We start from the raw sequence: 15,382 nt of genomic DNA on the forward strand, positions 1-15,382 counted from the left end.
CAGTATTTAAGAGAGCATTAACCAGGAATATTTTAGAAACAATGCTTTGATACAATAAAAATCTCATAATTATAACAATTTTATAATTTCATTTGCAAAGTATTTTTATTCCGTGAACTTTATCTTTACTCTAAATTCATAAATCAAATATTATATTCATTAATCTAATATTACATGAATATTAAGGATAAATTGAGTCTTTATTAATAATAAATATATATTTACATGAATATAACAATATTATGTGTAACCAACTAATTGGCTACATGATATATTAAACTAACATTCTCTCACTTGCACTAAAGTCAATCATTCATGTATCTAATATCATATTGCTCCATGTAGCATTAATGCTTCTGTATGGATAATGACTTAGTAAGAGGATCTTTTATATTCTCTTCGGTAGGTACCCACTATATTTTTACATCTTTCATTTCATTGATTTATCAAATTAAATGGAATTTCTTAAGTATTTATTTGAATCATTGATAAGACTTTGGTTTCTTTGCTTATGTCATAACTCCATTGTCATCATAGTATAGGGCATCTAAATCAATAATGCTGAAACTAACTTAGTTCATTGATGAACTTCTTGATCTAAACAACGTCTTTGTTTCCTTAAACATTAAGATGTACTCTTATTCAATTGTAGAATCAGTTATGCTCCCTTGGTTGGAACCCTTCCAACCTAAAGCAATACCATTTAGAATAAAACATATCTTAACTAGTATCTAATATTTTTCTATATTTCATTGAAAAAAAAATCTTAATTCAAAAAAATTGAACTTCTAATTTATCTTCTTCATTTATAGATATTGTAGCTAAGTATAAGATACCATTTCCATCATATCTCTCTCAATCCGTGTCTTAGAACACATGACTTTAGAGGGAGGTATTCCATGCAAAATAGAACAGAATCTAATATTAAATTCTTTCATGCTAAGCTATTTTAACATTTAGTTTATATGCAAAGATTGAGACAATTTAATCAACTTTCTAAATTTATCTTTATAGATCTCTATATCTAATATATAGGTTGCTTCTCCTAATTTTATTTTATTTTTTTGAGAAATTCCAAACAACTAAAACTTTACTTATTAAAATAAAGATATGTCATTTCTTAACAGATAATATGTTTTCTATATATAATATTAGAAAAACAACACCACTCTCCATTAATATTTTGTAAACACAAGGTTTATTCACATTTCTTTTATGAATCAAATTTGTTGATTATACCATCAAAATTGGATATTTATACTCCTTAAAGCTTACATTTTACATTTGTACATTGCCTTTCTTGTTAATGTTTCTTTTAAAGACCCACTTAGATTTATTGGGTTCTATCACTTCAGGTGAATCAACCAAGTTTCAAACCTCGTTAGTACATGAAGTTCATAGCCTCAAGTCATTTTTTTGGAATAAATATCATATTTTACTTTCAAGTAATTGGTAGAATCATCAATTATGAGCAACATGTCATTCACAACTTTCCATGAGAGGTCCTTATCTTATTAATGCATAACTTAAATGTCTATTAAAGCTTTTATTTAAAAGTAGTGTTTTTTAGAAAATCTCATTATCTTAAAGAATATTTTCAATCAGAAGTTTCTAAACTTATTATAATCCAAATTGTTTATTTAGTTTGGAGAATATATTTCATCATTTAACAGATGTAAATAGTGTTTTATTAGATTAGGAATATAGAAAATCTAGTGTTTTCATTATTCTATGTAGATGCCTTGAATTCCTTGAAATATATGATCAAGTGATTCCAGTGGAATTAAAAAGCTAACATCCATACCTTTCTGGAAATGTAATGTAAAGAAAAATAAAAAGAGAAAGATCATGGAAATCACATCCTTCAAAGTCAAATCTCGCAGTCTGCCAATGTTGACCTTTGCCCATTAAAAATTCAATATCTGAAGCTTCAGAAGTCCAATTGATGCAAACTCAAATTCCTTACTCAAAGATCTTAAACGCTCAAATTTCAGCCAAAAACGATGTCATATTAGGGAGATATGATTTTTTCAAAGATGACAACTGAATTTTGTGAAGAAACGAATGAACATCCAAACCGACCAGCAGCTCCTCTAAATATTCTAAAGGTCAAGGAAGGCAGCCACCAGCCTCAAGCCAGCAGGCCTTCACTACCACTATCTATTGATGTTCACACTTGAGCTTTGATATTTTCTTACTTACAATTTGTGTATAAATAGAGGGTGAGTAGAAGAGGTAAAAAAAAAGAGAAGAAGAAGCAAAGAAGTGAAGAAACACAAACTCTCCTCTCTACAAATCAGAAATTATGTATTCTTTCATCTTTAGGAGTAGTGTTCAATAGATATAGCTCGTTTCTTGGTTGCAAGGACACAACAAACCTTCGGATTTCAAGAACCGTGAGATTTATTCTTCCTTTTATTTTCAGTTTATGTTATGAATGAGTATGTTTTGTTTTCCTATGCATATTTCCTATGATGTTTATCTTAATTGCTAGAGGGGACTCTAAGTTATTATTGTGAACAATCTATTGCTAAGTTTGATATCAAAACCGGAGTTGTGATATATAAACTTGTGAAGCAACTAAGCTTGATAATTGTAGCGGAACTACGTTATTAAACTTAGGGAGAACATTCGATCATAGCAACACAAATTGACAACTTGGTTGTTAAGATTAATGAATTTATTTGGATCTTAAGGCTACCATTGGATTAAATCATTAGTACGGACACTGTGATTGTTTGTTGGTTAGGGCTAGTTATACGGTGGATCCGTTAATTAACCAATATTAAGAAAAGATAAAATTCATGATATAAACTGGAGTTTCGTTTCAAGGATCGGTTTTAATTTCTGTTGGTGGTATGTGCTTGCAACCAAGGTTTGTTTTCTTGATATATTTCACTTTCAATTGATTTTGTTTGCTAGTTTAATTTTTACCATAGTTTACATCATTGCAAATCAAACCCCCCATTGCATAACGTATAGCATAAAAATCTGAACTAAACCTTCCTCGTGGGATCGACCCCTTGCTTGCTCTATACTATCTTATGTGTTGTGTTTGAAGCTAGGGTAATTAATTTGTGCGACCGCGACATCGCAACATAATACAACAACTTTTGCTTCTCTAGTGAGTCATAGATCCACTTTGCCTTCAACTAATCTTTTATTTTTTCTTAGTTCATGCATGCAATTACAAATATGAAAACCATATTTGGTATCCAATACCCAAGAACTATAATACAAAGTAGTAAAATAGTTTTCTATTATAAACATACCTATAATAGAAGCTTTATTAAGCTTTTTTACCTTCACGATTACAAGGTATTCCTTGTAATTCCTCCTTCAATGTCCTTCCTTGCCATAATTATGACAAGTTTCCTTGTCTTTCTTAATGTCCTTAGTAGGTTTGTTTGTTTGCTTTAGAGACAATATATTTATTTTTCTTATCCTTCTTCTTAGACATTCTAAAAGACTGAACTATAAGAAGTAAGCTTTTTTTTCCCTCTTAAAGGCCCCTTCAACAATCTTAAGTATATTAAATAATTCTAGCAATATACTATTTAACTTGTTCATGTGATAGTTTATTATGAATTAAGAAAAGTTTTGGGGTAATGACAACAATATCAACTCAACACCTAACTCATGATTCATGATAAAACCTAATTGACTCAATTTCTTAATATAGCTAATCATTTTAAAAATATGGTGGTCATTAAAGAACCATTTGTCATTTTATAGTGGAATAATTCCTTAAAAGTCATGTAAGTCTCAATCTTCCTAGCATTATCAAATAATTCTTTGAGCTACATAATCATAGTATGGGCATTTATATTCTCATGCTACCTTTAAATTTCAGGTGACATACTAGCTTACATCACACATGCAGCATGTTCATTGTCATCAACATACAGCTTGTTCATCGTCATCAACATGACGCTGATGTTCATTCCTAACTTTCTCTTCAACATCATCAGTAGGGACATTTAGAATTAGATTTTCTAGAACATAAAACATTTTTTCTTCCTTGAGAACAATTCACGTATTTTGGTGTCAATCCAAGAAATTTGATCTAGTCAATTTGTTAGCATCAAATATGCTTCGTATGCATATTTTACTACTCATTTTGAACTACCAACCTATTTATATAAAAATGAAGAGTATTAGTTTCATGCATATATATTTAAATTCTAAATGTATATAAGGTCTTTAATTCTAATTTGACCTCTCACTATTTTCTTGCAAATTAATAGCTCTTCTTATTAATTCAAGAAATCTCGCTTAGATTTTTCTAGTGGCCTCAAATCTCATTTAATTTATTTGACATTGAGTAACTCAACAAATCAAAATAAATTAAATTAGGTAGATAACATCATTTATCAATCACATCTTTAAATGACTCTTAGATCAAATAGGTGATAACTCTATGTCTAAACATATCTTATATGTTTTACCTAACCTAATTTCATAGCATTAAATATATTCAATTAACGATATTTAAGTGACTTAACAAGTTATCAATGAATAAAACCATTGTATTTATGCATATAAGATTGAAAGGCAACTATTTATGTTCTCAACATGTACTTAAGATATTAATGAGGGATTTATTATCAATTAATTAGGTCTCATACATAATAGATATACATAACAATTTGTATATAAACATACACCCTAGTATGATTATGGACATATCTAAACTAATTTTCTTGAGCCATTGAAGGAAATTAGATGGTCAAATTCTAAGTAACTACTACAAATCTTAATAAGTTCTTTGCAAGCACTTTGATTATAACCTTCATCTCTATTTCTTTCTTCATCTTGGATCATAAATAAATTTTTTTTATCTAAATTCTTAAATTTCTAAATTACATGACATTTACATCATTAATTAAGAAATCTTGAGTTACATTCGTGGAGAATTAGATGAGAAAAGAATTTACAACCCAAAAGAAAAATATAAATAAGGCAAGACAAACAAGCCTTATTTAATAAAAATTACAACAATTCAACGATCAAATAAACACACACAATTACATTGGTCTTTAATGTTCATGGTCATTCATCATGCATAAAAACATTTTAATACCATGACAAATTACATTGTATGTTTCAATTCTAATTATTGGCTTTATGTACTACTATAAAATAGTATTTTTAATCAATCAAATCTAATTTCATAATTTCCCAAACAAAAACAAATTTATTTAACATAAATTCCTTGAAAAACATTTTAAAATTTAATAAGAAAATTAATCACATTAAAATTCTTATTAATATCCTAAACTATTCTAGGATTAATTAAATAAAATTTCTTGGCTTAAAAAAATTCTCATTATTTTAGAAAAAACCATTTTTCTAAATATTATTTCACTAAACCATTTAATTAAATAAATCCTAATCCTAATCCTATTAGGATATCATAAAACTCAAAAAACTAAAATAAACAATTTAATTCATTCTTAATCCTATTAGGAAAATTAATTTTTTAATTAAAATAATTTAAGGTATAAAATCCAAATTTTATTTAATTAAAAACAATTTTTAATTAAATCCTAATCATATTAGGAAAACTCATTGTATAATTAATCTAATTTGGGTTTCAATTAAAATAAAATCAAAATCTTATTTGTGGGGTTAAAATGAAATAAATAAGAGCGTAATATTTTAAATTAAAATAAACCCTATGGTTATAACACCAAAGGGGAGGGGTAAAGGGGTAAAATGCCCAAAACCATCTATTTCTGCTACTCTTCTTCCATGTGCCACTGGCATTATTTCCAGCGGCGGCCAAGGCCACCACTGCCTTCAGCCACGCGAGGCGCAACCGTGGTGGTTGGCGTTGTCAGTAGCGGTAGCGCCCTGCTTAGCCAGCAACAACAGCGTCCAATGCACTTGGCTTTACTACCCATGACATCGTTTGGAAATTCCATCTAGATTTAACTGAAACAGTAACCAAGTGATGAAAACATTTTTTTAAAAAATCTTATTTCAAAAATCATGAGAGAAAAAATTGACTTTAAAAAAAAATATTTATTTCGCATATAAAATTAATTTATAATTAATATTAATAACAATTAAAACATAAAATTAAAATGATTTTTTTTAGAATTATTTTACCATTATCACATCAAAATCATCATAAATAACTAAACTAAATATCAATTTAATAATTTTTAAATAAAACAATACTTTCAAAAAAACTTCAAAGAATAAAATCAGAGGCAGTATCAAAACACCCCCATTACACTGCAAAGTTTAAACTACCATTCTCCATCTTCATTTAATTTGAAGGTCTTGGGATCTACTCCTGAAATTAGTTTATTGGAGATATATTGTTCATGTACAATTATTTTAAACTTTATTTTTGAAGTTGGTTTTATTTAATTACATAATAAAAATAAAAAGCAATAACAATAAATAGATGAATTAAAAAAATCATTATGACATAAAAAAAATACTTCAAAAAAATAACTACAAAGATCAATTACTAAATAATTCAAAATGAAGTAATATAATTAAAATAAAAAAATAAATAAAAAATCTAAATTAGCTTATTAATCTCGCAAACCGAGTCCTACCATGTGCATGCATCCAAACTGACTTGGGACAAAGGCGATTGTTTCATTTGCCAAGGTCTCGAATCCCCACCCATCAGGATGGGATTTAAGGGTCCGCCTTGCCAATGACAATGCTGCCCATATTTATATTTATATACTAAAGAGTTTCCCAAATAGTATTTAAAATTCTTTAATTCTTGAAAAACAAACAATAAAGTCCATATTTGTTTTCATAACTGAAACCGACCATCCATTAAGTATTGATTATTAAAAAATAAAAAAGAGCACTCATTTGACTGTGACTTTAAACACCGTTTTCACTGCGTTTCATAAAAAATCAAAATTATTTTATTAAAAATTAATTTTTTTTGATATATTTTAAATTGTGTTGATGTGCTGATCTAAAAAATAATTTTTTTTAAAAAAATATTTTGATATATTTTAGCATGAAAAAACACTTTAAAAAACAACCGTAACTATACTTTCAAACAAATAATAAAATTATTTAACAACATGGTCTCTTCAAATTATGATTGGTTCCTAGTTAGATGTTTATTTTTTTAAAATAAGATTTTAAGTTTTAACTTCATAAATGAAGCATATCATAATTAGAAGAGCTTTATGTTTTAATGGGTTAATCTTAGTTGGATTTCAATGAATTTTTATCGGGATTAAAAAAAAAAAAAAACTTCTACCTTTATTACAACTAATCAAAGCTTTAAATATAATCAAAATTCAAGCTTTTCAATTATAAAATAAAACAAAATAAAAAAGATGTAGACGTGCTACATGAGGAAATGTATTCAAATGTCAGTTGAATTTCATGTTGGTACTTGGTACACAAGCCAAAAAAAAAAAAAAAAAAAAACTATGAAGTAATCCGAAAACGTCGGATCCTCCTTTGATCTTGTTTGTGTTGGATTCTAATTTCCTTAAAATTTCTTTACAGCTACACTTAATAGAGAATTAAAAAAAAATGTATTATGTTGTGTAATGAAATGCGTTTTTATTAGATTTCCCATGAATAAAATAAAATAAAATAAATGAAAAAAAGAAGAGGAGGACAACGCTCAATCACAGGGTGACTAAAGGAGACGAAGAAAGAAAACAAACGGTCAACCCAATTGGTCCTTCCCTCTCTAATTTCTCTGATTCCTTACTCGTTACTCTCGGAAATACACAGACAGCACAGCAGGAAAATCCCTCTTCCTCTGTGTCTCCCAGTGTATCTTATACACCCAGAGATATATCTGCTTGGCGGGCAACCATCAAGAAGACATCGTCAAGTCAGATTCTTGCATCTGTTTCTTGTAGGGTGATTAAGCTCCAGCAGCTTAGAGAAAGGGAGAGAAATGAGGCCAAATTGGGAGTTAACGCATTGCTGTAACCATGAGCAAGTAGTCTTTCTTGTCACTGTTTCTGTGTGCGCCGTTGTTATTCTTGCGGTATGTAGTTATCTCTCTGTTTTTACGGTAGCGTAGCTTCATTACAATGTTTTGATCAATGAGAGTGAAACCCATTTGATCGAACAAGTAAACTTAAAAGACCTTCTTTTTCTCCTTTGTTATGTAAAGAAGTTGGGACCTTGTTTTGATCTGTTGAGTATTTTTGTTCTTCTGAAAGAAGGGATCAATGCCCCTATTATCAAAGATATTTTTTCGGGGAGGAATGACGATGTTGTTCTCTGACTTTGAAAAAAACTGTTTTGTTCTTGTCATGAGTAATGGTATTTTTTTTTTTAATTCAATAACATGCAAATGGGTATTTATTACTGCATTCTGTTTCTGTCAGTGCCATTGATTCCTTCACATGTTGGATTCCTTTTATGCTTACTTTGAAAGGGTTTCACTGTTACAGTTCAGATTATTAATGTAGCTATTGAAAATTCCACCCTTGTTGTGTTAATTAACTCAAATTATCAAAAAAATGTTCAATTATAAAGTTTTTAGTTTCAGAATGAAAATATAGCATCTCACATTTTAAAATTTGAATTTCTGGTAGAGGTGGAATTGTTTTCATAAGGATATTGCAAGTCTGGAATTCTGAAACAGAAAACCAAATCATAAGTATCTTTGATGCCAATTTCAATTGACAATTTATGATTTTTCCCATGAAAAAACAATATTAGAAATTCTGGTACGTCTTTGATGGTGCTGGTATTATTACTTGTTTATCTGTGATTTCTGCTTTCTTTATTCTAGTTATGGAGAACAGTGTTGCTGAGACCATTCAAGCTTGTGACAGTATTCCTTCATGAAGCAAGCCATGCCATTGCCTGTAAACTAACATGTGGCCATGTAATATGATCTTTTCTCCCTTTATACTTTCTTCCTCAAAGCTTGTTGGGGTTGTGTTGCTATACTATATACATATACCTTCTCTCGCACTTTTCAAATGGGGTACCTGTTTTTCATCATGTTTCTGATAGATTCTTTGAATGAAAATAAGATCTGTCAACACCCATCTCTTACAACCTCGTGAAGCCATTGCATGTATACCGGGCTGTTTAAAATCCAACTTCAAATCCATTCTATTTAGGGCGCATGACAAAATTTCTGCCATTTTACAGAAATGAAGCTTCAGCTTTTCCATTCTATATATATATGTATGTATGTATGTATGTATGTATGTATGTATATATATATGTATGTATGTATATATTTGATATGCAATTGGAGTGCTCAAGGTGGTATGCATTTAACACTCGATCCATTTTATTCAGGTGACAAGAAAAGTGACTTTCATTCTGTTGTTCTGTTTATGGGAAAATGATCATCTCCATTGCTAGTAAAATCTCAACAGTATGGTTGTAATGGATCAGAGAGACAATCTTCTTTCACCCAATTTCCATATGTACAAAGATTATGTTTGGTTAACTCACCAATTCACATATCTGGTCATCCCATGTTGTTATGATCATGTTTAGGATTAGTAATTTTTTGGTGATCCTATTACCACCCATTGATGTATCTAGAATGTTAGTCTCAGAAATCTATCCAATTAACTGTTCTTTTTTGAATAATTAAATAGAAGTTTCTTAGATGATCATCTAGCTTTCTAGCATTCAATATTCAGTAATATGAATGCTGGAGCACCTTTATACGCAGGTTGAAGGAATTCAGGTTCATGCAGATGAAGGTGGAACCACTCAAACACGTGGTGGCATATACTGGTTAATCTTGCCTGCTGGATGTAATTTCTTTGTCCTTTGCTTGTCTTTCCTCTTTCTCTTTTTGTGTGCATGTGTGTGGAGAGTTGTGGTTATACCATGTGAGATGAGTTATTTCATTTCTAAAGTTTTCTGCCTGGGGTTCATTGTGAGTATATTTATCAAAATTATTAATTACTGCTGTTATCAATAAATTTCTCTTCCTCATCTTTTCTGCACTCTAGATCTCGGTTCATCCTTCTGGGGGATGGTTTTGATACTTGCATCCACAAATCTTCTTACTGCCAGAATAGCTGCAGGATGTTTTATTGCTTCTCTACTTGTTATGCTCTTGGTAGCTCAAAATGTAAGTGGCTATGTGCATCGATTTGTTGCCAATATTACATTTGTGAATGTTTTAGTTGTACTACGTATTACAAATTAATATGAAAAGTTGCACATCGTCTTTCCTTTTAATAATTGAATTCAGGAGTTCCTCAACAAATACATTGACGAAGAGTAAAGAAACATTTTCATGAAATCCTGAAATGGAATCTTATATACAGCATGCTTAAAACTGATTCTAATCCTGTCAAAAATTGATAAATCCTAGAATAGAGTGATTATAGTTTCTATGCTCCCCTGTCCTTTCATCTCCTTAATATCTAGTTTGTCCTTTCCTGTAGATTTGTATAATTATTCTTTTTTTTTTTTTAATCATTTAAACAGTGGACTCTTCGAGGACTTTGCATTGGTAAGTTATTCAGTAACCTGTCTATAATATGCACAGAGTTCATATAAAGTATCTATCTTAACGATAGTTACATGTTGAGCTCCCAGGCTTTGTTCTTTTCCTTGGGGTGGTTTGGGTCCTGCAAGAAACAACAAAAATTCATATACTTCGGTACATCATTCTTTTCATTGGTAATGCCATTTGGCTTTCTTTCTTTACATGTTGCTTAGTGAGAATTACAAACATGCCTTCTCTTTAGAAAAAAAAAATGGTCATTGCTTCTGTGATTATCCTTGCAGGTGTCATGAACAGCCTGTTTTCAGTTTATGGTATGGAGCAGAAACTGGTCACAATTGATTCTCAAACTGTCTGTTTATGTAATTATTGATAATATGTCTATGTTAATGCAGACATATATGATGATCTGATATCTCGTAGAGTTCATTCTAGCGATGCAGAGAAATTTGCCGAAGCATGTCCATGTCCATGTAATGGTGCCGGATGGGGATTCATATGGTGAGCATCGTAGGTTAAAATGATTGATCTCTTCCCAAATTTTTTTATTCAATTTCAAGGAACTGATATAACAACTTTATCATGATCCTATATGTGGGTCGTGGCATTTCTACTCTAATTACTTGCAGGGGGGTGATATCTTTCTTGTTTCTTTGTGGAGCCATGTACCTTGGTCTTGTGATATTGTCTTGAGGTACATTCAGCTTCTATATCCATTGCCTTGGTGTTTGTAAATTACGTTTGAGAATTTAGTGGATCCATATATTGAAAGTGCTCATGTTTTATATACAAATGGAAATGGTTAGGTAGAATGCGGTCGTCTTATAGGACCAGTAACTAAATAAAATTGATGCAAGTGCTTTGCTTGATAATAATTTTTTTTATTATTAAAATGAGGACTTGCTGAATATTAAATTAAATTTTAAGCATATATGAAAAAGAAAAACTGTTTATATGCTTTTGTTTGTGCTTCTGTTAATGATTATGCATCAAGTATACTGTGTCATGTCAATTAAAAAATGAGACCCACCATTTTGTTTAACATAGTCAGGCCAATGTATATTCCAAAGAGAAACAACAACAACAACATTATTATTATTTTTTTCTCCACACAAAAACAATGGGATGGTGGCTATCATCATGATTGCTTGTTACTACTTTCCTAACCGCCTTAATTGCTATCAGAAGCAAAATCAAAGAATTTTTGTTTCAACAATTACCACCCTGAGTTTTTGGATCTCATAGCACATGTTGCTACACTTTCTTTGATTCCTCTGAAGAGGGCGAAGAATTGCAGTGTGGATTCTTTACTACACTGAGATGCTGACTTCTAGTTGACATGCTTGCAGATCTGAGAGGCTGCCTTCTAGTTGACATGCTTCTAGATCTGAGAGAGGCTTTTCCCAAATGAGAGGCAAGATGCTTTAAGTTTTGCTCGATTCACATTAAGCATTTTTTTATTTTTTCATTTCTTAACTGTTGAATGAACTCTTGATTTTGTAAGGAGTTAGAATATATTAAGCTCTTTTCACTAGATCTGGCGTCCTCATGTTTTGTAATTGCGGGCCTGCTCAACTACCCTTGAAACAATATTAATCAATGACACTAGATTTATGTAATCATCACTAGTTGTTTTATATATATAAAAAAGGGACAATGTTTCTCACCAACAGTTTGAGAGTTGAGTGATGCCTTTCGTATGCTAGCATAAATAGTTGAATTGAGAATCCTTGCTAAAGTTTTTGAAGCATTCAACTAGGTGCTGGTGGTTTAACAAGCTCCAAAATTTGAATTCTACAGGTTGAAGGTGACAGTGGAAGGCGTCAAGCACCTGGACATTTACAGCAGAAATCCGTGTTAAGAATTTAAGATTTTTATCACTTCATCCCACTATCCCACTAGCCCTACTTTTAACATGAAATTACATTTGCTTGTAGCAAAGCAGTAATATTTTCTAGAAAACTGGAAAAGTTTCTAAACATAACCTAAACAGACCCCCCAAAACAAGTTTCGGCGAAAAACATTTAAAAGTCGACAACACCTTGCCTTCCTAGGCCTCAGTTACAGGATACTCGAACACAACATCCTTGCCAGAAAGCATGCGGTAAACTGCAGAAAAGGTCTCCAACTCTCTGCTGTTGTGTTCCTTTGGATCCAAGAAAACCTGCGTGTAATTATGATGCAGTTGGCATTAGCCTGAAGTAATCAGGCAGGTATGTTTTTGCCATGTTCTCATAATGATGAGTCCTCAGGTGAAAACATAAACAATTAGCTAGCTCATTGAGATGTTTTGCACTTATTATCATTCCAAGAATGAGGGACGAAATTACCTTCTTTATCTTGGATCCATCAATTCTGTATCTAATGCGCTCGCCAGCAATCTCAGCAGGCATCACAAGATCCGCAAGCAATAGCCTCATGTACAGCAGTGAGCGTGCGGCTCCGAGACCGTCGAATCTGGGCCTTTCTTTGGAGGCCTCAAAATCCCTTCTAGTTGCCATCAAGATCACATCCCAACAAATAATTACAAGAAAATCAACACTCTTACAAACCTCACAAAAGCTGTGCAAATAACCTTGGAATAAAGAAACTTGCAATAAACTTGAAGCCAACGACAAGGTTTCATCAGAACAGTATCCATGATCGGCAACCCCAGACAAGACGAGGGAAATGACATATACCAGAACATGCATGAAATAGAAATGATACGCAAAACGGTAGATAAAAAACCCTGTAGATGATCCATGATAATTTCAAATGACATCTATATCCAAATCAACAAGGAACATTCATCTGTCAATTTCCTTCACAATAACATACATTTCAGTGGATTATAAAGATTCAACATCTTAACAATGAGCAATCAAAACCTGCAAAAAAAAGCGTGGTTTAATCTTATAAAATAGAACCTTAAAGGGGCATCATAATGCTACTTCATAGAAAACATACCAACAAAGATAGAAACTTGTAGTTTTAATTACATTTTTTTTTTATTTATGCTTGTATCCACAAGAACCTACTATAAAATTGGGAGATAACAATTTCAACTATGTAGTTTCATGAAACTAGATTAAACAAACAAACTTGTTTCAAATGATTTGTTTTGGTTCAAAACAATGTTGTTTCGATTGGTTCTAAACAAAACAAAAAGGGTTAAATAACTTGTTATTTGGTTGCTGTTGATCTTTTTTCTTAAAAAGCCCTAAAAAAAAACTGGTTCTGCTGCCATCTTATAGAGCTTGTTTCTCCTCCATCTCTTCCTAAAACAAGACAAAGAGCATACCCCCTCACACCTTGTATTTTGTACTCCTAGATAGACAAAACAAAACCTCTTTTACATCTTTGAAGGCACAACTACAAGAGGCTAAAACATATATCCCAACCAGCCATGTCCATCAGTGTACTTCCCTGTCAACTCTAAAACCCTACAAAGCTTGATCCTCAAACTTGATGGATGGCTTGAATTCCTTCTTTAACATCAATGGGTAAGAATGAGCTTATGGTCTCTGAATGACCTTTATTCACCTTTAAAAACCTATGCCAAAGGCAGTAAATACTCTTACATTGACTTGAAAACCCTTAGCTAACTAAAGAAAAACAACATAAAACCTTCAATAAGCCACTTTTAGAAGTCTAAATTTGTTTCAAAAATTCATAACCAAGAAATAATTTCGTTAGAAGGTATTCTTCAAACTTTGATGAGGGGATAAAGGTCAATAATCACACCCCTCCCCCTTTTATTTTGTGTTTTAAATTATTGTTCAAATGCTTGTTTAAGCCTCATTTGAAGTCACTCGCTAGTTCGAAAGCTATGATTCTTGTTTTGAAATGTTTAAGCATGTTTTGAAGATAATTTATATATGTTTAAGTTTTGTTAAATTGGTTTGTTTAGTGTGTTATTATGTGATAATGGTATGGCAGTAGTTGAATGGATATTGATCGGTGAAAACGTTGGTGCCCACCATTGGATGTGGCGTCTAACTCATTATTGATGAAGTGGTTGGTGAATGTTAGCAATATATTGGATATAAATAACCATAAGATGAGACAAGAGGTGCCTAATTGCATTGAATAGAGTACGTGTTTGCCCTATTAGCCATTGACTAGAAAAAGTTGGTTATAGGTTTGTGTAAAAGTGTATACATGTAGAGAATATGCCAGTAAATCATAAAAAAAGTTTGTACGCATGGGCAGTGCATTACACTGTAAACACCTTATAACTTAAAAAATGTTCAATGTGTGTGTGTTGGATAATGCGTTTAGAAAATCTAGGAGGAGAAAATTTGGTTCGTAATTTGGGCCTTGACCTAAATGGCATGGCATAGTTGGTGCCCACAAAAAACACATGTGAGGTTCTTATGCATGGCGTGACCAAATATGGCATGGGTGACTATATATGACATGGGGTGGTGACTATTAATGTACATGCCTTATAACCAATCGATTGGTTATATATTCATTATTTAAAAGACTTTCAAAATCTTTAATATTCACATATATTTGGTTAATGAATTTAGAGTAAAGATAATGTTCTTAAAACAAAAATGCTTTATAAAGAAAGTTATAAAGTGGTTATAATTACAAGATTTATAATATATTAAAGCATTATTTCTAGTCAATGCTCTATTAATACTAGGCATTAATTATAGTTATTAAGGCTAATATATATATATGTCGTCTCTTTTATATGAAAAGAGATGATTATTCTTATAAGTTAAGATATGAGGGTTACCTAAAACTAATATATAAGTATTTGTTATATGACATGTACATTGAATTGACCCACATAAAGATTTCATATAAAGAGATCACTCATGTTTATATAAAGGCTTATGTGATAGTTGTATAAGTGATCATTATACTTTAGATTACTAAGTTATCTTATATAGGGAATGCTATATTTTGATTTTGACTACACGTTATCCTAATCAA

At 31.1% G+C, this 15,382-nt stretch overlaps 2 protein-coding genes across 5 annotated transcripts; one reads left to right on the forward strand and one right to left on the reverse strand.

Annotated features, from left to right (window-relative positions):
• The first annotated feature begins 7,595 nt into the window (after positions 1 to 7,595).
• On the forward strand, positions 7,596 to 12,434 carry LOC118037375 (uncharacterized). 4 transcript variants are annotated; one of them, XM_073404791.1, is made up of 11 exons: positions 7,597 to 7,999; positions 8,756 to 8,851; positions 9,662 to 9,746; positions 9,948 to 10,069; positions 10,432 to 10,456; positions 10,543 to 10,626; positions 10,735 to 10,764; positions 10,846 to 10,950; positions 11,048 to 11,144; positions 11,800 to 11,864; positions 12,251 to 12,434. In XM_073404791.1, the coding sequence occupies exons 1-10, from the start codon at positions 7,907 to 7,909 to the stop codon at positions 11,822 to 11,824; spliced, it is 762 nt and encodes a 253-aa protein (XP_073260892.1). In that variant the 5' UTR covers positions 7,597 to 7,906; the 3' UTR covers positions 11,825 to 11,864; positions 12,251 to 12,434. The 4 variants fall into 4 exon arrangements, 3 of the variants coding, with proteins under 3 accessions (XP_073260891.1, XP_073260892.1, XP_073260893.1); XR_012168032.1 differs by having other exon boundaries at positions 7,598 to 7,999; positions 10,846 to 10,951; positions 11,080 to 11,144; XM_073404790.1 differs by lacking the exon at positions 11,800 to 11,864 and having other exon boundaries at positions 7,596 to 7,999.
• A 66-nt stretch (positions 12,435 to 12,500) lies between these two features.
• LOC118037378 (small ribosomal subunit protein eS7-like) lies at positions 12,501 to 12,951 on the reverse strand. The gene is made up of 2 exons (XM_035043347.1): positions 12,781 to 12,951; positions 12,501 to 12,614 (listed from the first exon to the last, which is right to left on the reverse strand). The coding sequence occupies exons 1-2, from the start codon at positions 12,949 to 12,951 to the stop codon at positions 12,501 to 12,503; spliced, it is 285 nt and encodes a 94-aa protein (XP_034899238.1).
• Positions 12,952 to 15,382: the final 2,431 nt, after the last annotated feature.

Source organism: Populus alba, chromosome 15 (genome assembly GCF_005239225.2).
Source record: "Populus alba chromosome 15, ASM523922v2, whole genome shotgun sequence".
NCBI classification, from domain to species: domain Eukaryota; kingdom Viridiplantae; phylum Streptophyta; class Magnoliopsida; order Malpighiales; family Salicaceae; genus Populus; species Populus alba.